Source organism: Ursus maritimus, unplaced genomic scaffold, assembly GCF_017311325.1.
Source record: "Ursus maritimus isolate PB19 unplaced genomic scaffold, ASM1731132v1 scaffold_2, whole genome shotgun sequence".
Taxonomy (NCBI): domain Eukaryota; kingdom Metazoa; phylum Chordata; class Mammalia; order Carnivora; family Ursidae; genus Ursus; species Ursus maritimus.
In genome coordinates this window covers 14,543,743-14,568,743 of record NW_024424452.1, presented here as the reverse complement: position 1 = coordinate 14,568,743, position 25,001 = coordinate 14,543,743, and the positions used below count along the sequence as shown (strand labels likewise).

General features: G+C 45.5%; 1 protein-coding gene across 1 annotated transcript in view; it reads left to right on the top strand.

The window, feature by feature from the left end:
• CALN1 (calneuron 1) overlaps positions 1–25,001 on the top strand; it is a 469,501-nt gene that overhangs the window by 86,276 nt on the left and 358,224 nt on the right. Inside the window, 2 exon segments of the mRNA XM_008698565.1 lie at positions 20,827–20,871; positions 20,873–20,919. Coding sequence (XP_008696787.1) covers positions 20,827–20,871; positions 20,873–20,919 — 92 coding nt within the window.

The following is a 25,001-nucleotide window of genomic DNA, read 5'->3' as shown; positions in this document are numbered from 1 at the left end:
TTGGTCCAAATGAGGCTAAATCTCCAGGGGTGCAGTACCTTTCTCTATGAATCTCTTATAATAGTCTCTTCCAGGCAATGGAGTGCTAGTTCAGGTTTAAACAAATAACGAAAAGCAACAGACTTTTAGACTCCCGCTTGATTTTATCCATCTTCATCCATATTTGCTCCCAACTGAATTGTGTCCCTTCCAGAATTCACCTGTTGAAGCCCTCCCCTGGCCCCCAGTGCGTCGGTATCTGGAGGTGGGGCCGCTGGAAGATAATCAGGTTTAGTTGAGATCGTGGCGTGGAGGCTTTGTCCTGGGATTAGTGCCCTTAGAAGAAGAGACACAAGAGAGCTTGCTCGCTCTCTCTCTCTCTTCCTATCATGTGAGCATACAGAAAGCAGCCGTCTGCAAACAGGAAGAGAGTGCCCTCCAGAAACCAACCATGATCTTGGACTTCTAGTTTCTCTAACTGAGAAAATAAATCTCTCAGTCGTTGTTTCAGCCGCCCAGTCTATGAGTTTGTTACGGCGGCCTGAGCAGACTAAGACAGCCGGTGAAGAAGTCAGAGTGCCAATCCAGAGAGCTCTGCAGAATCAAGCCTAGGTACTGTGCGCAGTTACTTCCCACAGATCCACAGTCCCTTGCCTCCCACCGTCTTTGCGAGAAGCTTCCCGACTCCGCCAACAAGAGCCCCCACCTTGCAGAAAGGTGTCTGGATGCTTGAGCAGCCAGAAAAGTCTGGAAGAATTAGCAGGAAAACCTTATATGAGGATCTCAAAGGAAGATCCATAAAAATTTATTAAAATTAAATCCTTTCATATTCAACTTATTAATTAAAAAAGGCTATAATCGCCCGAAGGAGGAGCCTTAAAAAAGCAGCTGAACTTTTTGTCTAATTGCTTTCAGAAAGAACAACTCAGAATTCTCTGCCAAAAGCATCTCTGTTGGCAGGCGAAGTTTCAGCATTCCTCTGACGCTGCTATAGAATCCCTTCCAGCAGGTGTGTTATCTAATCACCTGCACGTCCTCGATCCTTGGAAAATCTCAGGGAGACGGTTCCACTCAAAATCAAAATTGGTAGAAGAGACGCACATCCGTCTGGTCCACACTGCTGGGTAACACTAGCCCTTCCTGTTCGCCAGCCAAGGCTCCGTCTTCCGAAGCCTGTGGTCACGGACACAGCGCGTGCTCATGCATGAAGGCTGTGGGTCCCTTAACCCCTGGCCCTGGAGCAGCCTTTGTCTGCCTTCAGGCTCCCTGTGGTCCTGCCCCCACGTGGAGGAAATGCCAGGCAGGACCTTCCGTTTGTAAAATCGTGGTAGTTTCTTCCTAGCTATAAAAATGAAATAGATCCATGGTACTAAGTGTGGAAGGTTTAAACAAATAATACAATTACGGTGAATCCATCACTCAGCAATAACGAGTATTTACCCTTTGCTTTATGACCTTCTAATAACTTTTTCTATGAATTTACATATGTGCGTACATATGTAAACATCCGTATGAATGCATGTGAATATGCATATGAATATGGATGTGACTAGGTAATTATATTTATATAGTTGTGATTATGCTCCCCATATAATTTTATGGTCTGACCTTATAGCAGTAATACAGGAGTAGGATAATAAAAAACAGTGTAAGTGGGCACAAAGAAAAAGTAAGAGTCCGCATCAGCCCAACCCTCCATGTCGGAGGCCACTACTTTGAGCCATTTGTAATTGTTAGTGCCCTCGGTGGGTGAAATCGCTCCAGATGAAATGCTCCTGCATTTTTGGTTCTCCACTTTAAATAGAACCTCCCTGTCCTCTCTCATGAAGGACAAGGGGATCCCCACTGCCCTACAGCCCCCCCGTCCTTACCTTCCGGTATCTGGAGTTTTTATTTTTAAATCTTTGGTTAGCTTCATTGCTTTAGCTCATGAACTTAAATCTTTGTTTCCTTATTCACTTTAACCAGTACCTTTGGCCCTCCCACCGGGAGAGGTGAGGGACTTCACACCCCACATTCCTTTCTCCCCCTTCTCCGCCAGTTGGATCATCAGACGATCCGATCGTGGTGTCAAACACGTACGCTCTGTTCTCTATCTGGAATTGAAATGTCTGTGATTCGGCTGTCGACTGCAGATTCAAAAAGAATGTAATTAGCATTTAGGATATGATGATGATGATGATGATGATGATGATGATGATTATAAATATTATTCCGTGCAGAAACAAATATTGTATCATTACTCTTGTGCCATTTGTAGAAAAAAATATTTTTAAAAGCCTCACAATTGAAGGGAGAGGGGAGTAAGGAGGGGGAGCCCGCTGTGCTTGTTTTAACCTTCCATACTGGTGTTTAGCTGCGGCTTCTCGAGGGGCTGATCCAGCTTCAGCACTGTGTTGGCTGTGTGGGTGCCCTTTCTCCCTGCCCAGGGCATTTTGGATCTGATCTGCTCCCACAGTGGTCTTCTGAGAGCACACCTTCTTGTTAGATTTCACGCACGGGCTGGAAACCCGTTCTCTCCCTTCTCGGATTCCTTGTACGTTTTGCTGACATAACTCACCGAGTGATTCTGTTAGGAAGTGTCTATGAATCGTACACTTTCTAAGTGCTTGTCTTGATTGGAGGTTGCCTAGGTATCAATTCATTTTTCCCACGAGACTTAAGCTCCTTGCTCTGTTGTCACCCAGTATCCGATGATGCTGATCTGAGTCTCACGCCAGTATGACCGTCGTTCACCAGGAAGTTGCCTGTTCTTTGCTCCAGAAGCGTTAGAGTGCTTTCTCTATTCTGAAACTTTAGGAGGTTTTGGGCGATTTATGAGGTTTCTGCTACTCGATGGGCCTTTTCAGTCCGAAGGTTCATATCATCAGAAATTTTCTTCTCTTATTTCCTTTCCTTCAAGGTTTCGGGTCTCTCATCTTGAAATGCTTATTAGGTGGGTGTGGCCCTTCTGCATTAATCCTTACTGTTTATTAATGAAATGTTCTATTTTTCTATATTGTGTGTGGTGTCCATAACTTTCCCCTGTAGTTCTTCTGCTGATTTTTTTTTTTTTCCAATCAGAATTTTAACTTCCCTGAGTTCATGATCTCAGACTGCTCATTTTTCGAAGCAGCCTCTCGGGTCTCTCTCAAGTGTTATGTTAGAATTCTTCCAGAATTCCAGTGCCTTCTCTTTCCAGAATCATCCTTCTTATTTCTGGGGTCAGCTTTGCCGCCCTGCTCTTGGGGATGCCGATCGTCCTCAAGGGTTGGGCAGTCCCTTTTTGGCCATGGGCATTGCTAACATCGCTGAATGGAAGTGCCAGTATGAGTCAGGTTTCCTCTCAATGACACAGGCAGGCAGGGTCCAAGGACCCCGAGGGGCCTCGCAGGACCAGCCAAGAGGGTCCTTGGCTTCGCACAGGATAGAAATCAAATGAAAGCCAGGAAGAGGTGAAAGCAGATTTTATTGAATAGCGTTAATGACAGAGTATAGCAGATGGAGTGTCTGGGAGACTCAGAAAAGGAGAGGTGAGTGTCCCTGTCGCTTGGAGTTGGGGGTTTATATCGGAAGGGGGTCCAGGGCATGTGTTCCTTTAGGAACCCGGGGTAGGGTCTGATCCAAGGTGACTGTCAGGTGAATAAGAGCTGTCAATCCATAGATCACCGAAAGCAGGTGTATAGACACCAGTGGCGACAGAGTTTTGTTTGAAGCTGAGGTCCTGGAGCTCAGGGTCTGGTTTTTCTTAGATGTTACCAGGTGTATGGGGGCCTGGAACAACACTCACAGAATGATTCACTTTCTTGCTTCCCCCTCGGGGCAGGCACAGAGCTTCTTTGGTTTACTCAGAAGCAAGGTGAAATACAGAACCTGAGAAAATGGAGCTTAGCAGGGAAATGGCAGAGAGATGGAGCCTTTCTAAAATGGAGTCCCTTCAGGTTCCCTATCTCAGCAATACCAGCTTTTCCCCCTGAAGGTGAGGAATGGCTGGCCACAGACCTTTACAGGGGTGGGGAGTGGATTCAGTTTAACAGTCACAACCGGGAACTCGTGCACAGGTTGTCCCCATGCAAATACCAGAGGAAGAGGGCCTTATAAGCCCTGGGGCACCCACCCAACCCTTAGGAAGTTCACTCCTTGAAGAGGACCTTTTCCTTGGGCTGGGAGACCCAGCCAGCTGTTCCAAGGAAAGGGCTGGAATCAGCCACCCCGGTTCTACCCTGTGTCCATTCTAGCTCTTAGTACCTGCCAACTTGGGGAGCTCTTGGTGTTCAGCAGAGCCTCTCTCTACTTCTGCCTTCCCCTTATCATGTTTGCAGCCCAGACTTGCTCTCCTCAAGCTTGCCCATCAAGATGGACAAAACCATTCAGCCATTTTTTTGGGGGGGGCTAACGATGATGGCCCCTTTCCTCCATAGTCTGTGCTTTTATGAATATATTCCATTTTGTTCTTCTCTACCATGGTTTTTTTTTTTTTTTTTTTTTTTAAAGATTTTATTTATTTATTTGACAGAGAGAGAGACAGCCAGCGAGAGAGGGAACACAGGCAGGGGTAGTGGGAGGAAGAAGCAGGCTCCCAGCAGAGGAGCCTGATGTGGGACTCGATCCCAGAACGCCGGGATCACGCCCTGAGCCGAAGGCAGACGCTTAACGACTGCGCCACCCAGGCGCCCCTCTACCATGGTTTTAATAGGATTTTAGGAGAGAGAGCTATGTTCCGTTTTATTACTTGAAATGCTTTTTAGAGTTAAAACAGCATATTGTAAAGATTTCTGATACCATTAAAATTTTAGCAAGCATCATTGATATACAGTATACTCTGACATGAATCTGTGTTGCTGATCAGTTTCTATACTTTCCGATTTTTTCTTCTTATTTTTTTCTTCCTTTCTTTTCTTTGTTCTTCCATCTTAAACACAACACAATGCAATTTTTGGCGTGCAAATCTTTGACCGTATCTCAGGATAGATTTCAAACAGTAGAGCTGTTAGATCATAGGCTGAGAACTATCCTTTGGACTCTTGACACATAATTGCCAAATTGTTTTCTTCAAGCTGTCGTCTCAGCGGCTACAAAGTACCCCGCTGATTATATTCTCACCAATATGTTAGAAAGAAAACAGGGATGCCTGGGTGACTCAGTCAGTTCACTCTTCAACTCTGGATTCCAGCTCAGGTCATCATCTCAGGGTCCTGGGATCAAGCCCCCTGGGGTTAAGTGCCACACTTGCTGAAGAGTCTGCTTGAGATTCTCCGTCTCCCCCTCCCCCCTCCCGCTCGCACACTCACTCCAAACAAACAAACAAACAAACAAACAAAAGCTTTAAAAACAAAACAAACACACAAACCCCTCCTAAGTTGAAAAAAAAGCATAAAAATTGTATTTCTTTAGTTACTTATGAGATCAGTTATTGTTTCCACATATTTTATTAGTCGTCTGTCTATCCAGTTTGTGACTTCTCTCTTCCTGTCCTTTTTGTGCTCCCTGTTTGCCTCTTACTTTTATTTATGCTGCTTGTAATGCTCAGAAGTTTATATTTTTATACTGGTAAGGCTCTCAGTCTTTTCCTTTGTGATTTCTGTAGTTCCCCTTCCAACTCTGAATGTCCTCTGACCATGAAAGATGGATTACATGTTTATATATATTTCATTTTAGGTTTTTGATCACTTAATTTTTTTTTCTTGGTCTTCTTTTAAATAGTCTCTTGGTTTTATTCATGTCTTACTGCATTAAGTAGAATTTCTGGGATAGTGTTACTTAATCGTAGAGCTGATGGCATGTTGTGTTTTTCCTCATTTTAATGGCAATATCTTTGCAGTGGTTTTCGAGGTAGGGTGTGTATGGTGTTCTTTTGGTTGTAGGAAGAAAAGAGAAGGAAGAAATTACACTTCGCTAGTGTCCACTGTAGAGAGACACCCTCAACTGCCTGCTGGTCTGACATGATGGGGTTGATGTGTTCAGGGCAGGGGGGTGTCCTACACATGGCGGCATTGACCTTGTTTCCACTGACTTCCTCATGCCCTTGTTTCCAGTGACTTGTGCCACAAGTGCCTGGTTTGGGCAATTTATAAATTATATTAATTCGTTTTCATTAGACTAAGCTCCAGCTTTTGGATCATGGTGATGACGCAGGCCCAAGTGGACCTCAAGACAATGGCTGAGATGGCATTTCCTGTGGTCCCCGAAGGAGACCTTCATCAGCACTTTCTGAATTAAAACACTGACAAGCCCATCAGATTGGACAAGAGTTGGCTGAAACCACTGAAAAATGTGAAAAAGACTATTTAAAATGTTGATCTATGTTCACTCATGAATAGTGAAACCTGACCTAAAACTTTGAAGCGAAATGGAAAATGACTACAGATGGCTTTTGCACCACAGTAAAGTGTGGGGCTGATTTCAGGGCAAAGTTCTTCAAAGAGTTGTCAAACACAGTCACCCACTCTGCATCACAAAACAGGCAAAGGATCCACATTTGCTGATCTTTTCTGAGATGGCAGGATGTTGTCTGCTACACACACTTAAAGATGACACTTTAACAAAGGTTTGAGGAAATGACTTCTTTTCAAAGGAAACTCATGCTATGGAAAGAGCATTTTGAAAATCATGGTTTTGGAAATGTTTCAACCATGATGTGATTTTGTTGCAAAAAAAAAAAAAAAAGATGTGAGTGTGCTATCTATAAACTCAAATCTGCAAAGTTAAAAAATCTGGAAACAGAATTTTGTCAACCACTTAAGAATCTTCCAAATGAAGAGATCAAGTGTGTTTTAGACCCATTTGTTAAAAATATAAAAATGGGACTGCTTGCAATTTGCAAAATCATCCATTGACATTAGGGAAGATGAAACTCTAACAGCCAAATATCAGCAAAAATCTTGGTATGCGTGGAGGGTGGAAATGCTTGTAGGATGTGAATATTGTGATTGAGTAAATACTGCCAATGACATTTTTCTTCAGTTTGGATCTGTGTCTGTTTCTGAGGTGTATTTTTGGTTACGGCAGATGTTAAAATCAAGTATGGAAATACACCCAACCTAAAACCAGATATTTAAATCACTGCCTAACAAAGTGTTATGTCGAGATTTTCAATAAGCATGAATGATATTAAATCACATTGCTTTCAATAAAAAAAATCTAATTTCTGTGTTTCGAGAGGCAAATCATTTATTTAAGCAGTGTTTTAAATTTATTAGTCTTGAGTTAATTGCACATAGAATTCTCATTATTTTAGAATGTTTCCTATCCGTGCTTTCTCTATTTGGCTTAATAAATTTGTCAGAGATTTGTCTAGTTTATTGCTTTTGTTTCAATAGCCAGCTCTTTGATCTGTTTTCTAAGTCATCTCTTTCATTATTTCTGTTTTCTTAATTTATTTTGTTGTTGGGGGCTTTCTAAGAAGTTAGCATTTAAGACTTATTTCTTGTTTCTTCTTTCTCTTTGGAATAATGAAAGCAAATACCTCACATCTTATCTGCATGTTACTTTGCTATATACCTCATATACTAGGCTTGTAATGTTAATTTAAAAACTCTGATCTGGGAAGTATTTAAGAGAATATATTAACACATTCAATTTTAGAAAGTTCTAGGGATTGAATTTATCACATGGTGATTGTAGTGAATAATATTGCATTTTGGGGCCTGGGTGGTATAGTCAGTTGAATGTCCAACTCTTGATTTCGGTCAGGTCCTGATCTCTGGGTTGTGAGATTGAGCCCCGCTTTGGGCTCCGCACTCAACGTGGAGTCTCCTTGGGATTTTCTCTCTCCTTCCCTCTACCCCTCCCCCCTGCTCTCTCTCTCTCTCTCATTCTCTCAAATAAATCAATCTTTAAAAAAATATTGCATTGTGTGCTTGAGATTTGCTAAGAGAGTAGATCTTAACTGTTCTTACAACAAAAAAGAAATGGTAATTATGTGATACAGTGGAGGTGTGAGCTAACGCTAGGGTGATAATTGTTTTGCGGGTCTGTAAGTGCCTCAAATCGACACTTTGTACACCTTCAACTTACTCAGTGTTATATGTCAAGCATATCTCAAGAAACCTGGACAAAATGTCACTTGTAGCTATTAAAATATTGACTTTTATTCTTATTTCTATTTATATTCAACTGTGCCTGACCTGCTTCTGAGTACCTTTACTGAAGTTGCTTTGTGATCTTAGATTTGATGGATTTTTGTTAATGTTCATAGAAATCTGGAAAGTGATCTCTGGGGGAATGGACACACGTGGTAGGCATACACAAGCATGCTCACATATTAAATCAGCCTTCATAGGAAAATGTCTACATTATTCATAGCCTCTTTTTTTTTTTTTTTTTTTTTTTTTGGTCTAGGTAATTTGTCAAAGGCCTAGAGGGTGTACTTAAAGTCTTCGCCAATTTTTTATAGTGAATTTTTCTTTATATTTAAATTAGTTTTACTTTCAAATATATGATGCATAGAGGTTTGTGACTAATATTATTTTGAATTTTACCCTTTTTAAGCATAAAATGAGTTTTTTTATAATAATATTTTTTTATTATATTATGTTAGTCAACATACAGTACATCCCCGGTTTCCGATGTAAAGTTCGATGATTCATTAGTTGCGTATAACACCCAGTGCACCATGCAATATATGCCCTCCTTACTACCCATCACCAGCCTATCCCATTCCCCCACCCCCCTCCCCTCTGAAGCCCTCAGTTTGTTTCTCAGAGTCCATAGTCTCTCATGCTTCATTCCTCCTTCTGATTACCCCCCCCTTTCTTTATCCCTTTCTTCTCCTACCGATCTTCCTAGTTCTTATATTCCATAGATGAGAGAAATCATATGATAGTTGTCTTTCTCTGCTTGACTTATTTCACTTAGCATTATCTCCTCCAGTGCTATCTATGTTGCAGCAAATGTTGAGAAATCATTCTTTTTGATAGCTGAGTAATATTCCATTGTATATATGGACCACATCTTCTTAATCCAGCTATCTGTTGAAGGGCATCTCGGCTCCTTCCACGATTTAGCTATTGTGGACAATGCTGCTCTGAACATTGGGGTGCATATGGCCCTTCTCTTCACTACGTCTGTGTCTTTGGGGTAAATACCCAGTAGTGCAATGGCTGGATCATAGGGTAGCTCAATTTTTAACTTTTTAAGGGACCTCCACACTGTTTTCCAGAGTGGCTGTACCAACTTGCATTCCCACCAACAATGTAGGAGGGATCCCCTTTTTTATACTTTTACTGCTTTTTGTTTTGAATTGTTTTGAAGTTGAAACTTTCTTTTACATTTGCCTTAAAATCATTTCCCATAATTTTTTTTAAAGGTTTTATTCATTTATTTGAGAGAGTGAGTGAGCGAGCAAGAGAGAGCATGAGCGGGAAGAGGGAGAAGCAGACTCTCCGCTGAGCAGGGACCCTGATGCAGGACTTGGTCCCAGGACCCTGGGGTCATGACCTGAGTCAAAGGCAGATGCTTAACCAACTGAGCCACCAGGCCCTTTAAAGGCAGTAGGTGATGGAGATTGTGTCCTCATTGTGGCTGCTGCTTGTTCTGAAGGAAGCTGAGTCCTAGTTTGTTCTTTTGTGAGTAGCCTGTATTTTCTCCTTGAATGCTCAGAGTACTTTTCCTTATCTTTGATATTCAAAATGCCACCAGGATCTCTAGTTTTGTAAGCGTGGTCACAAGCTAATGTGGATTGTGCTGGATAAAACAGCACAAAAAATGTAAATATGCAGTTCTGCCAGGCATTTGCCTGCTTGCTTTATCCCTCCGCCTAACCCCTTCCCCTGCTGGGCCCCGCATTGTAGGGACCAATCCCTGGAAAGGACTTTTCTAGACTTCCTGGCCAAAGCGAGGCGCTGGCCAGCAGGAAATGAGAAGGTGGGGCTAAAGACAGAGGCTTGGGTATGTCTCCCCACCCCTCACTCCCTTTGACAGATGTGTCCAGCAGAAGCTCTTTCTCTCTTCTGGATCTTGACAGAGTAGAGCCCCTCCTTCCATGGCCCCAGTTCCTGCTGAGTGGCCTCTACCGTGGTTCTTGCCCCTTCGAGAGCTCCCACCCCAACTTTGAAGTTCTGGTAATTCTGGCTTCTCCATATGTCCCTCCAGACTCGGGGTGGGAGTCGATGTCTGTTGTTGCCAATCTCTGCTAACCATGCTCTGTTGGGCTCTTGAGCCTTCTAACCACTTAGAGGGCCCACGGTTTTAAATCCCTTTATTGACCTACCTGACATGGCTCTGTTTTCCTGCCTATGCCCTGACTGGTAAAATGATTTCATGTGAAAGAAAGAGAAGGAAAGTCAGAGCGCAGAGAGGAGCATAGGAGGAGTTGTTGCTGCAGAGTAGGAAAGCCCAAAAAGGCTCTGGGCGTTGGGAATTTTGATGTCCATGCTGAGATAAAAAGTGTGGTCTTGGACCCACAACAGGCGGCAACAGGAAGTGAGACCATGGTTTGGTTGTCCCTCTTTTAGCTGCAGACTAGACTGAGTCCGCCCCCTGCTCGGCAAAGTGGCAGAGGTGTTTATTTCTGCCCAGACAGAGGTTGTAAAGCCTCCAGGGATAAATCAGAAGTCCAGACCTGGAGTTCAGGGAAGTGCGGTCCAAATTTATACTACCCATTGCTGCAGGCCTTCCAAGCCAAGAATGCAGGTGCAAAGTGGTCCTCACCTGATGGAATGCCTTTGGCACCTGTGCCTTGGGCCTGGCTTTCTGAGCAGGTGCGGCTCCAAAGGCACGAGCAGCACCTGCTGAAGATGCTGCTGGAGGTCCCACCCGTGAAAGCGGTAGACCACACTGGGAAACAGTTCACCGTTAGAAAAAGTCTGAGAAGTACATGGAAGAGGATTGGTGCCTGAAGAAATTGGGACGACAGAACGGCATTCTGGAAGAAAAGTGTGAAAAAGTGGCAGGATAAAAAGTAAAAGAATAACAATTACAATCCAAGATTCATACTCAGTGAAAAATAAGGGGAGGATTTAGAAAGGAACCCAATTAAACTGCCGAAAATGGAAAAACATGGTCATTTAGACGAAAAAGTCAGCAGACAGGTTAAGCCATGAGTTAAGTTACAACTGATAAAAGAATTGGGGAATTTAATTTTGAGGAAATTGTTTATAAGATACACAGAGATAAAAATATGCAAATTAAAAAAAGAATTTAAGAAACACGGAAGGTACAGTAATGTAACTGTTAAGATTTATTTCAAGGACCAGTAGCCCCTCTGGGTATTTGAAAAAGGAAGGGATTTAATGCAGGGGATTTGATGCTTACATCTTGTCCAAGGGCTAGAGGACTGGATTTTAGGAGGGTCTCTGGAATGACTCCCGGAATAATTCAGAATTGACTTTCTAGGAGACTTACTACCACTGAGACTGCCGTTGGAATAGCCTTCCTGTTCCTAAAACATTCTCTTGACACCCCCCGACCCCAAAGCTGGAGAATGGACCCCTGAAGCTGTCATCCAAGGATTTAGGAGCCTACTCTTGCCACCATCACCACGACCACTTCTTCACAGCCACGAAGCTGGAGAGTGGACAGTGGAATATTGCTACAGGAAAATGTCATGTTTCCATTGCCTTTTCTTCCCTATAGAAACAACCAGAAATGGTCAGGAAAAAGGCTTTCATCCAGTGTCATGCTGGAGCCAGCCCATACCAGTTTGTGAAAGGCATTTGTTAAGTTTTCAGGAATTTTATGAGCCAGTTATTAAACACAGCCATTCTTAAATGAATGATAAATGAACATCAACTTATGTTCTTAAATGAAGGATCAACTGACAGTTAATTATATTTAAAAAAGACAAAGGTAATAAAGACTAAAAACTCATCACTTCCTAATTATGGGACTCCATTTTCTTGTTATCTGTGATTTGTGGTTAACTTAGAGGCATCTGTGGAAATGGTGTATGTGGAAATATGTGGATATACTGTATAATGGTGTGCAGAGTAACTGGCGAACCTGTGGAAGAGTCTAGAAAAGCTTTGGTTGGAAGCCACCACAATAACAACAATGATGACTGATAACTGGGGGGGCTTGGAAGTAAGGTTGACCTGAAATATTGGCCAATAATATCACAGAAGAACAAGGCAATCCCAAAATGATAAACAACCCAAGAGATAAAGATGAAAAGGAAATCTACAGAAGAGGAACCCAGAATGGTCAAAAGTCATGTAAAAAGATGCCCATATTGGCAATCAAGGAAACCCAGTTAAGAAAAATGAAGCAGTCTGATAATACCAAATGTTGGCAAGGCTGTGGGGAAATAAACGCACTCTTAGATGAACGATGGGGCTCTAAATTGCTACAACCATAAGGATGGTTTTAAAATATATCCATAAATTCTTGGGTACTCCAATCTTTCAAAAGGTGGGGCCTAATTCCACCCTCCATGAGTGTAGCTGTACTTAGCCACTTGCTTCTAATGAATTGACTATGGTGAAAGTGACGGCGTGTGATTTCCAAGACCAAGTCATCAAATCTCCCTCCTGTCTCTTGGACCACTTGTCTGGGGGGGAGGCAGCTACCATGTCCTAAGAACACTTGAGCAGCCCTATGGCAGGGACCCCAAGAAAGTGAGACTTTCGTGAATAGCTGTATGAGGAAGCCATCTTGGAAGTGGATCTTCCAGACCCAGTCATGCCTTCTGATGGTGGTAGCCCTGGTCAATGTCTTGACTGCAAACTCAAGAGATCTCCCAAGCCAAAACCACCCAGCTAAGCAACTTTCGATTCCTGACCCACTGAACATGTGAGATAGTAGATAGTTGTTGTTCTAAGCCACTGATTTCTGGGGTAATTTGTTTTGTAGCAATAGAAAACTAACTCAGCCACTTTGGAGAGCAGTTTGGCAAAACTGTGTAGTATTTTATTTAGGTATATAGGCTGGAGAAATGCCTGCAAATATATATACAAAGAGACACACATGAGGATATTTGTTGTAGCATACATTTTTAAAAAGATTTATTTAGGGGTGCCTGGGAAGCTCAGTTGGTTAAGCATCTGCCTTCCGCTCAGGTCATGATCCCGGGGTCTGGGGACTGAGTCCCGCGTGGGGCTCCCTGCTCAGTGGGGAAACTGCTTCTCTCTCTCCCTCTGCTTGTGCTCTCTTGCTCTCTTTCAAATAAATAAATAAAATCTTTTAAAAACATTAAAAGGATTTATTTATTTATTTATTGTAGAGAGGGGGAGGGACAGGGGGAGAGAGAATCTTAAGCAGACTCCGCGATTAGCTCTGAGCCCCACTTGGGGCTCGATCTCAGGACCCTGAGATCAGGACCTGAGCTGAAACCAAGAGTCCCACCCTTAACCAACTGTGCCACCCTGGTGCCCCGCATGCCTTTTTTTTTTTTTTTTTTAAAGCTTCATTTATTTAGGTAATCTCTAAATGCAATGTGGGGCTTGAATTTATGACTCTGAGATCAAGAGTTGCAGCTCTCCTGACTGAGCCAACCAGACACACCCATTACAGCATGCTTTTATGTCAGTTGCATAATGAGTAAATAAATTGCAATATATTTATATGGTGGAAAACTATGGAGCAGTTAAAAATAAACGAGGTGTGTGTGTACAGATTTGGATAAATCCCTAAAATTTAATATAGAGGGAAATGTGCAAGTTGTAAAAGCATATGTGTGGTGTGATATTATTTATGTAAATTTAAAGATATATACAGCAATACTATAATATATTCTATACAGTTACTCCCAAGTGTAGGAAAATTTAAAACATGGAAGGATGCATTTCAGTGGAGGGAAGGAAGTGGAGAAGTAGAATGGTAGGCAGGGCATCAATGTCATATATTATTTCTGTTAAAAAAAATCTGTACCAAATAAGGTAAAATATTAGTCTGTGTTCAATCTGGGTGGTGGGTCCATGCATGCATTATATTATTTGCGGAATTTTCTGTTTTTTAGAAATACTCCTATTGCCATTAATGTAGATTTCCCTTCTATTATTTTTGGGGTTCCTTCTTTGCTTTGCAAGGCCTGCCCCTTTTCCAAATCCGCTTACCTCTCAGCATCCTGTCTTGTCTTTTTGATGTGTTATCTCCTCACCTTACTGTGATGGTTCCTAATGAATTTGCGTTCTTATTTCGTACACACGCTGCTTTCTTGTTTGTAAGGACATAACCAGAAACTGTAAAATTGTCTTCTTTCTTGTATCAGATCATTGTTGACAGTATGTTCTTTGCTCTCCATCTTCTTGCAAGTGCTTCCTCCTTTAATGATGCAGAACTTTATGCAGACCCCCACGTTGGTGTTTCGTGCTTACTCATTGCTGTCTGATTTGAGCTCTGTCCAAACTCTGTTTGCCAATTGGCATGCCCCTGCAGGATCTTCACAAGGGAACACGATTGTTTTGTAAGTGCTTAGGCAAATGCCCGGTGGGTGTCTGGCTGGCATTCGTGCAGTGCATTTTTGCTGGAGGAAGATGGGCTCTTGTTGTCTCCTCATAACTTAGCTCTTGGACTATCAGGAGGAGACATACTGGGTGTTCCAGGTATTCTGCAGTTCCTCTTTAATCAAAAGTAAGGCATGAAAAACCACAGTCCACGTAGGTCTTTGCTTCTAGGGTCCTTTTCACTGACGCCTGTGTCTGCGGTGAATTTCACATCGCCACGCGCAGGGCCCGAACCCTTCCATTTCTAGCCGCATTGCATACTGGGAGATGTGCTCCCTGAGTCCCGGGAGGAGGGGGCAGTGGGGACTTGACCCTGGCTGCTTTTAAAAAGCACTCCCCACATCATCTGCAGGGTGATAGCCTGAGGTCACGGTTGGCCGTTCCGGAGTCCCTGGAATAGGAAAGAATGGGGGTAGATAAAAATCCTTCCTTATCCATTTACCATCTGACTTTGTTATTGACTCTCTCAATTCAAAATGTGGGTATGCCACTGACTGTCACCCGGATCCTGACCGTGCTGACGTAGAGGAGGTTAATTCCACACCCTGGCACTGGTGCGAAGGGGAGTATCATTATTTTTGTGTGCCTTCACGGTATTTTTAGGGGAAGTTGGCAAAGGCCCTATCGGGGCTGGCTCATAGGCTCTCTACCTTCTGGAATGCAAGGTCAACATTGCCCCTCCAGAGGACAGGAGCCTCTGTGAAGTCCGCAGTAGATTCTGTGCACACTCCGCGTGCCTGCCCAGAGCACAAGCTCCCACTGAGGTCTTGTACCTCCTTTCCAAAGTCCATCGAAGACTTTGATTATTTATTTATTTATTTGAAGATTTTATTTATTTATTTGACAGAGAGAGAGACATAGCGAGAGAGGAAACACAAGCAGGGGGAGTGGGAAAGGGAGAAGCAGGCTCCCAGCAGAGCAGGGAGCCCGATGCGGGGCTCGATCCCAGGACCCTGGGATCACGCCCTGAGCCGAAGGCAGACGCTTAACAACTGAGCCACCCAGGCGCCGCCCCCCCCCATCGAAGACTTAAAAAAACCTGAAGTTATTTGAAAAAGTTTCAGGCACAAGTTAAAATGCCTTTCTCTAGCTTTTTTTTCCCTCCCTCTCTCTGTGGTCCATTACCAGAGACGTATGCGACCTAAATAAAGTACTTTGGAGCCGTGCTCCTCAAACTATTTGTGGGGAAGGATTAGTTCAAACATGAAGTCAACTGGTCACATGCTTAGATGTTGGGACAATGCTATAAATTGCTCCCAAAATTTCTGTGCTTTCTTTCCGTTCCTGTCCTTCTCTCATTGCAAACCAGCAATAAGCAGGGTTCAGCTGGCCTTGTCCAACCACACGTTGAGGGGCGTTGCTTTAGAGACCCTGTGGAATTACACTCTGGTAACAGTATTTGTCCATAATAATATCAGCATACAGCAGTGTGCCTGAATCTCAGCTCTTGTAGACAAAAAAAAAAAAAAAAAAAAGTGTATTAGTTTGGGTTCTCCAGAGAAGCATAACTGGTAGGACGTATAGAGAGAGATTAGATCATAAGGAATTGGCTCACACAGTCGTGGAGGCTGAGAGGCCCCAGGATCTGCAGTTGGCAAGCCGGAGACCCAGGAGAGCCCATGGCCTGAGCTCCAGTCCGAGTCTAAAGGCGGGAGAAGATGGCGTCCCACCTGCACAGTTAGGCAGAGAGGAGGAATTCTCCCTCGGCTTCTTTGTTCGCTTCAGGCCTCCAGCAGATTGGGTGAGGACCACCCACCTTGGGGAGGTTAAGGTGCTTTCCTCAGGTTACTGATTCAGATGTTCATCTCACGCAGAAACACTCTCAGGGACACACCCAGAGTCACGTTTAAGCACCGACATGGGCACCCTGTGGCCCAGTTGAGTTGACACGGAAAATTAACCGTCTTGGAAGGGCATCACCTCAAGTAAATGTGAGGGGGGCTCTCCCGTTTATTACTCTGCCAGGGAACATGCCAGTTCCTTCACCCTAAAAACAGGAACCACCCCTTTCGTTATTTATTTATTTGTTTATTATTTTAAATGCTATTTCTAGTATAGTTAATATATAGTGGTCTTTAGTTTCAGGTGTACAATATAGTGATTCGGCAATTCTACACCTTCCTCAGTGCTCATCGAGAGAAGTGTGCTCTTGGGGTGCCTGGGGGGCTCGTGTCTGACTCTTGATTTCAGCTCAGGTCATGATCTCAGGATCGAGCCCATGTTGGGCTCAGTGTGGAGATTGTGTAAGATTCTCTCCTCTCCCTCTGCCCCATCCACCCCACCCCCGGCCCCCACCTGCCTCATGCTCTCTCTCTCTCTCTCTCAAAAAAAAATTAAATTAAAAAAAGGTAAGTCTACTCTTAATCCCTTTCACCTGTTTCATCCATCCCCCCACCCACCCCTTTTGTTTTAGCCTTGGGATACCTTGTCCTTGATGTGACCGTGAAGCTGGCCTACCTGGTGCCTTTGAAACAGACTCCTCTTCAGTTCTGGTGCTTTCCATTCAAACAGCTCCTTCCTCCTGATGGAGCGAGCTGCTTGCTGACAGCATGTGGCACTGGGAACCCCTGGTTCTTCGCTGCTTGGACACCAGCTCCCTCAGCTCCGCGGTGCACAATGCCAGCCAGGTTCTCTCTGAAGCCCACCCTCTGCCAGGTCCTCACTGAGCTCTTCTTGACAACCCAATGTGTTTTGGGGCGCCTGGCTGGCTCAGTCGGTTACGTGTCTGCCTTTGGCTCAGGTCATGATCTCAGGGTCCTGGGATCGAGTCCCACATTGGGGGGGGGGTCCCTGCTCAGTGGGGAGTCTGCTGCTCCCTCTCCCTCTGCCTCTCCCTCTGCTCATGCTCTCTCTCTCAAATCAATAAAATCCTTTTTTTTTAACTTTTTTTTTTTTAAAGATTTTATTGATTTATTTGAGAGTGAACAAAAGTGAGTGATCACAGAGAGAGAGGGAGAAGCAGACTCCATGCTGAGCAGGGAGCTGGACTCCGGGGCTCGATCCCAGGACCCTGAGATCATGACCTGAGCCGAAGGCAGAGCTTAACTGACTGAGCCATACAGCCCCTAAATAAATAAAATCTTAAAAATAAAATGTAACCCCGTGTGTTTTAGCTTCAACCTAATGAACCCATGGTCTCTTTGCCCGGCATCCTGCTTCATACAATCTTTAGCAAATAATCACTGATGGTGTTATCGAGAGTATGTCCAGCTTTAAATCTAGTGCTTTCTATACGTTATCTTATTTCCTATTTACAAAAATACTGTTTGCTGTGTATCAAAATTTTTGAATAGGAGAAAAATGTTGCTGACAAAGGTGAAGTAACTTACCTACATTGGCTAATAAGGGTAAGAGCTAGAATTTCAGTCTAACGCCAGTTTTGACCAGAAGGTTCTGATTCTTTACCATGAAACCGCACTGACTTCCAGAAAACACACAAAAAAATTGTTCACAACAGTCACATAGATAATAGCTCTCAATAAGTAAAATTGCCATTGGGGAAAAAAATATTTTTTGTTCCTTGTCCTCCCCAGAAGTCTCCATCTTTAAGTTTCAGTTTGGGATCACGTTTGTCTTTGCCGATGAACTTGTGTGTTTCCTTTCCTTAGCCGAAGAGAGACTCTTAAAGCTTGGGTTTCCCCACGTGGCTCAGAGTGAAATTCAGCCCTTAATTGCGGCGCTGCTTTTAGCTTACTTGGAATAATGTTCTTCCCTTTCTTGAACGTGACTTCATTTATCCACACGTATGGTTCGCTTGCACGTTTCCTTTCCCACCAGACGTGGAGTGTTTTGGGTGCCGACCGAATGCACTCAACGCGTCCCTAATTTTGTAAGCTGCCTTTTCCAGAAGCAAATTCTGTGGGTATGTCGAGGGGGATTCAGTGGTGGCCAGTTTTACTCGACACCTACTCTGTGGCTGAACTAGGTCGTGGCTTGGATATGTTCGATCGAGTATAACCTTGTTACCGCGGCTTGTAACAATTTGTGTGGCGCTTCTAGGCCATCAGACAACCAGGTGAAAGGTTGCTAATGGGAAGATGTTTAGAAAATGCGAGGAGCAACTAGAATGATGAGCCTCGACACGGGAAGGGGATGCTTTCTGCCCGTGTGCTGACCTCAGGGGCCCTTCTCCCCAGGCGGTGAAGTTAGTGTCTTCCCATGTTTATAGGACTGAAACGTTTAAAAGAACAGCTGATGGGGCTGACGGGGGGTCCCATGGCCAGTGCTGGGAGGGCAACTGAAGCTGCACAGGAAGCATGGGCCGGTGTTGCGAAATCAACACAGCACAGGGCCCCCCAAGTCAGGATCGGCCCTAGGAAAAGGGAGGGTGGTCCTAATTCCTACATCTGATTCTCACTTCTAAAACCTGGTCTGAAAATGAAGTTGGTGAAAAGAGGAGATGCTGACTGAAGTGTTTGTCCAGAGAAAGACTCCTGTATTTTATGTGTAAAGAGAGGCAGCCCGGAGGGGGAAGTGTGACTTGTAATTAGCTGAAGATATTGGCCAGTGCAGACCTACTCCGTAACTAGCATCTGGCCGTTTGTGATGGGCCCGTGGATGTCCGTTTTGTTCTCCGGGGAGGGGTCAGGGTGGCTTGGAGCCTGATGGCTGGCTCTTGCCTCAGCCATGCGTCTGTTTTACTTTTCGGGGCCCAGAACAGTCATGAGAGATGTCCCAGTTGTTATGATGAGTGAAAAGTACCTTTGATAGAAATAGAGAAATCAGGAAGTGTGGCCTATTTTTTAGGAAGATAATTAATTCATTTTTAGACATCTTGAGCTTGAAATGAGAGTTTGACATCCGGTGGAAATGTCTGGGGCTCTGCTGAGGCTGCTCCGTCGAAATAGCACCCGGGAGGCTTGCATTCTAGAACTGACTCCTCTACTCACTGGCTTTGTGTTCTGGATCAAGGCCCGGAACTTTTAGGAGTCTCGTTGGTTGGGTTGTAAGTCAGCGGCTCTCAGCCCAAGTAGGGACCTGCTGGTGTGTGCTCTAGGTTAGAGGGAGAGAGGGCAGGCGGGGTCCTGCAGGATTTGTCACTCAGTGGCGTCCCAGGGAAAAGAAGGCAGGAGCACCCCCCCAACCCCACCCCCGGTGCCTGCTGGCTCCACCATCCCACGATTAGGACAGTGGCTGTCATGAGTGTGGTTTGAGGGACAGCAAGGATTGGGGGTCCTGCACGGTCATCCTCAGAGACTGGCTGTCTCCCTGTAATTTACACCTTGTAACTCAGCAGTGCCTGGATGGGCCGTTCGGGCTGCCCCCACGTACCCTACAGATGCAAACTTTAGTAAGAAACAGCGCTCTACAAGTGACTTGTATGGAGAGTGAGGGGTGTGTTGGGAGAGAGCTCAGGGGTCATTTCTCTCCCACAGAACCCTGGCAGGGAGGCCCTCCCCTCTGCTTGAATGCCCCCAGTGACGGGGAGATCACCCCTTTTGGTGCTGCCTGGTTCACCTTCCTGGAGCTCTGTTAAGAGGTTTTGTTTACCCACAGCCTATAATTGACTCCCCCTACTTCCTACCTATTCCCTAATTCCACTCAAAGGTTGATCAGTCCTCTTAGCCCCCTTTCCAAACAGAGAAGCAGAGCATCGCTTCCTAATGAGCTCAGCAGCTCACTCACTGTCACAGAGTCCTGTTCTCTCTGCTGTGGAGGAGCCCGCCTTTCTAACTGCCTTGTCTTTAGCTCTTCCGTGCTTGCTCTTTCAAGATCCTCACCAGCTCTCTTTTCCTCCCTCTTCCCTTAGCCTGCATCGCACTGGGCAATGGAGCTGGGTGGAGGAGCTTTGCCTGGAGGGTTTGTTGGTCTAGTCTCAGGGATGCCTTGATTCCCTGTGAGATTGCTGGGAGCTGCTTTGTTCCCCTCACCTTTGCAGTGGGGCAGGTGGTGTGAGTGCTGTCTCAGAGGAGTGCGCTCAGAAGCTGCTTCGGCTAGCAGGTGTCTAGCCCCAGTCAGGCCCAGGGGCTGCTTCTCCGAGGTGCAGAAGGCTGTATGTGTATTCATTTAGGGCCTGCCATTTCCTACCTGATTCAAGTGCTGTGTGAGTGGATCATCCCCTCTACCTGGGAAAGGACCACACGTGGCTCTCTGCACGGTCACCTGGGGAGCCCAACATTTCTGGGATGTGCATTCCTGATGAGAACCGAGAAGGCGTTTGTCAGGCTAGGGAAAGGAGCCGAGAGGATTCCTTTTTGCATGGAAAGGACTTGCTGATGACTTGGGTGTCCCACAGTCTGCAAGATTTGTGATTCAGTTGGTAAAACGAAGTAAGGTGTAAGGCGAAGAAAGCGATAGAACTTGCGATCATCTGGGGACCGTTGAGACCACGAGGACCCTGGCATTTTCTGACTTTCCCTCTAGAAATATGATTGTTGTGTTGAAAATGACACCGGCCATCTGGAAACCAAGGTGGCCCTCCCGGGAAGGAAAGAAGGAACGAATGATGATATCTTTCTCTCCCCACTCCCGCTTCTCTTGTGAACAGGGAAAAGATGCCTTTCCACCACGTGACCGCTGGCTTGTTGTACAAGCAGCGACAGCGAGCAGCTTGCTAACATCTCCGTGGAGGAGCTGGACGGTAAGCGGCCCGCCCTGTCTGGGAGGTTAGCCACCCCAGGGAGGCATTTGAGGCTCTTGTGCCTCGGAGGTGAAAGCACCAGGCCCTGGCCGCCAGCTGTGGCCAAGTCTAACCGTGGCGTGAAGGGAAAGGGCTCAGAGACAGGTGCCGCACGAATGATTTCTTTGTGCGGGACAGAGCTGGTAGCCTGAAAAAAATCTCTGCTGAATATTTTGGTTTCTTTGTAGCCTGACCTTGGGGATGGCCTTCAACTACCAAAATGTGTTTTCCAGTTTAGGGACCCTTTAGCATCAGCGGCCAAGTTGTCATGTTTCCACATTGTCGTTTGCATGGGGGCCCAGCTGCAGGGGAGGCGAGGGCCGGAAAGCCCTGGTCTTGACTTGGGGCCATGGTGCTTTGAATCCTGCCCAGGTCAGAATCATCTGGAAGCCGCGTCGAGATAGGAATGGACAGCAATTATTTTAATTGCCTCTGTTCCTTCGTAACGCAGTGTAGCCCTGGGTGTTCAGGAAGGGTTAGAGGGATGAGAACAAACCTGGGCACAACATGACTACATCCTGGGACAGTGTCCTGTTGTATCCTTATTGGTCAACGAAGCCCCTGATAACCAACCACATTAAAACGAGGAAGAAGGAATTTATTTCTTTTAGAAGAGAAAAGTAGGTTGATTCAGCCAGATGTTTGCCTAGGTGCCACAGCTGCTGAGGCCGAGCCAGAATCCGTTTTCTCTGGTGTTCTGGAATGCTGTGCTCCTGGTAACACCATTTTAAAGCATGAAGTTGAAATTTGCTTTCGAAAATAGAGAAGTCAAAATTACCCCAGATGGCCCACACATTTGCTTTTAAGTGAAATGGTCTGACCAGCGCGTGCTGTCTCTGCACACAGATGGGGGCCTCATGGCCGTTACAAGAAGAAGGTGGGGAAATTCAGCTCTGGGCCAATGAGCTTCAGAGTTGGCAGGAGTTGAGGAATGTGGAGGATGGGGTCATCTGATAGCTTTTCCTGCTCTTGTCGGGTTTGATTGATTGCTTATCTAAAAGGCAGGCTTGTTTACAGGAGCCCGGGGTAAAGCCCGTAAAGCCGCAGAGGCTGGAGGGCAGGGTCCACAGGGGCAGCTGGGGGGCTGTTATAGGACACAGGAGCGATGTGACAGAGCCTGGCTCCGTAGGGCCAGCAGGTGCTCACTGCAGTGTGGACAGAGGCTGGCGGCAGGAGAGGAGAGCCCGACCCTCGGATCTCCTGGCCTTCTGATGGCCAGCGGACGTTCTCACGTAGGACGCAGAAGCAGGCGGTAGAGCCCAGACTGCTTCCAAAGCGAGGTGAGCATCAAGAAGGCCCAAGCTCTGCTGGTGTGTTTGGCGGGGCCCCCGCCTCCCAGCGCCCTGGGGAGCCCACTCCCAGGAGAGATCAGGGAAGTGCACTGATTGGGGGGTGGGTTTGCACTTGTGTTTCATTCAGTAGGTGGGTCCCTGGGCTTCCTCATCAGCAGGAAGGACTGAAAGCCTCGCTGAGCAGAGGCCATGAGGACAGGGCAGGAAGCCCCTAGGTTAACATAACTCTCAAAGAGGCTGACATTACTCACCAAAGGAGGTTTGGAGATCACCTGTGGCTTTCACAGATCCTGGCTTTCCCTTTCCCTCCCTCTTCCCTCTCAACGTCGCCATGAATAATCAAGAGGTGATTTCTCCTCTGAGCGTTGGCTTTTTTCTCTGTGAAATCTGGGCCACTGCCAGGGCGCACAGCTTTTCAAGAGGACTGCGCGCTGGGTGTTGTCCCCCGGGGGTGCCCGGCAGAACCACCATCCGTGTACTTGGGCAAGCAGCCGAGCTCAGGAGCATCTTTCGCTCAGACAGCTGAGCCCGGCTGAAAGGTGCTTTCTCAGCAGGCGAGAAAAGCAGGGAGAGAGTTTAACAGCCCTCAAGCCTAGGTGGGCAGGCTTAGCAGTGGGGGCCCTGCAGGGTCACTGATGGAGGCCGGCCAGGCGTTATGGCCTGAGGCCCGAGGCCGGCTGCTGAAGACACTGTTTGTCCTTCAGGAGGGTAATCCAGGCTCTCAGCTTGGAGAAGGGCCATTTATTTTCTGATGGAAGATTCCTTCTACTTATTTACTTTTGGCCAAGGTGAACCCTGAGTTATGACTGCTCATGCTTTATGATGAGTATCTTGGGGCTCTGGGCAGGGCTGTGCAGATGTGTGCTGAGTTTACAGCAAGCAGGCAGGGTCTGAAAACCAACTGCAGGTTGGCTCTTGGGGAAGGCAAGTTTCCGAGGCTTTGCCTGTTCACTGTTCTCTAGGACAGGCTGAGCCCTGAAGTCCTGCTGCTTGGGGCCACTCATTTATCCTCAGAGGACCCATGGTGTGGTACGGGGCGTTGATGTGTTGGACACTGATGGACATCAGAGCATCCTTTGTGATCCATTAGTTGAGTACCATCTTCTCTTCCCACACCCCCTCCCTACCCCCTGTGGCTGCAGCCCCCCGCTTAGGGATGGCCACGGGGACAGGTTCCCCCACCTGGCTAGAGTTTATCACCAGGGATAAATGCCCCTTTCATTCCATGTAAGGGACAACCTCGCCCAGTCCACGAATGGTTACCCTCCCAGAACAGGCGTGGAAAGAGCCTCTCACCATGCAGGCCTTCTCCAGCTGACATTTACTCTGGGAAGCTTCTATTTCTTCTCTTTAAACAAAGCTCAGGAGGAAATTATGCAAAGCTGCATCGAGTTGGCCAGATTAGAGTTGGAAATCACCTAAGGAACAAACTCAGCAACGATGAATTGGTCAAGACAGTCATTCATTCATTCATTCATTCATTCATTCATTCATTCATATTTATTCATTTGTCCATTCCTATTCATTCATTCATTATAAGAATGTTTGCCCAAATGCTTTCTGGATAGAGGAGGAAATCAAAGAAGCCTAATATTCACGGCCTGTTCCCCAAGGAATTTGCAGTCTACCCAAGGGAATTTCTGTATATACAACATTAATTAGCAGTATCTTGTACCTTAAGAGCGTATATGTGGAATTTTGTTAGACACGTGAATTATAATTTATAAGTTATATAAATTATATTATTAATTTATAATTATAATTTTGTAAAATTTTGTTTTTTTAAGGCTCTCTATTGAACAATCTTGTGATGGTATCGTAGTCTTTAAGTTTGCATGAGTCTGAAGTTCATTCATTTTCATTCATATACAGTGTGAATACCCACCGAATGTCAACATCCTTCCATTTCTGCATCCATCCCATTCATCATGGGTATTTGGGTTTCCAGTTTGGGGAAGTTAGGATATAATCTAGTCATCCCCCTTCTGTTGACATCTGCGAGGTCCGGGTCCGCTGTCCTCACGATACCCTCACGGCCACTGTGAAATGGCATTTCCCGCCTTCCATGCCAATCCTAGGTCTGCATTCTTTGTTCTCCGCATCATACGTCTCCTCTCATATCGTTCTCTGCTCTCTGCTTTCATTCTCGAGTTTGTCTTGTACCTCATTGATTTACTTGGTCTACAGTCATTTTAACGCTTTTTTTTTTATTACTGCCTTTAAAACATATTTTCATTATGGATGAAAGTTTCCATTTCTTTGAAGCCTGGTTTTATTTCAGTAGTCTTCTTTTCTTTTTCTTTTTCTTTTCTTTTATTTTTTTAAAGATTTTATTTATTTATTCATTCAACAGAGATAGAGACAGCCAGCGAGAGAGGGAACACAAGCAGGGGGAGTGGGAGAGGAAGAAGCAGGCTCCCAGCAGAGGAGCCTGATGTGGGGCTCGATCCCAGAACGCCGGGACCACGCCCTGAGCCGAAGGCAGCCGCTTAACCACTGTGTCACCCAGATGCCCCCTTCTTTTCTTTTTAAAACACTTTTTGGTCGGAATAGAATATAGAAAAGTATTAATGCACAGTGACAGTTATGTTCTTGAAGACGAACGCTCACGTAACCATCCCCCAGGTTAAGGACTGTCGTATTGCTAGCACCCCGAAGCATCCCAGGGACCTTCCCCATGCCTCTTCCTCAGATAACCACCCCCCTGGCTTACTATCATTGTTTTGTGGTGTTTGTGTTTCTCTTCAGCTC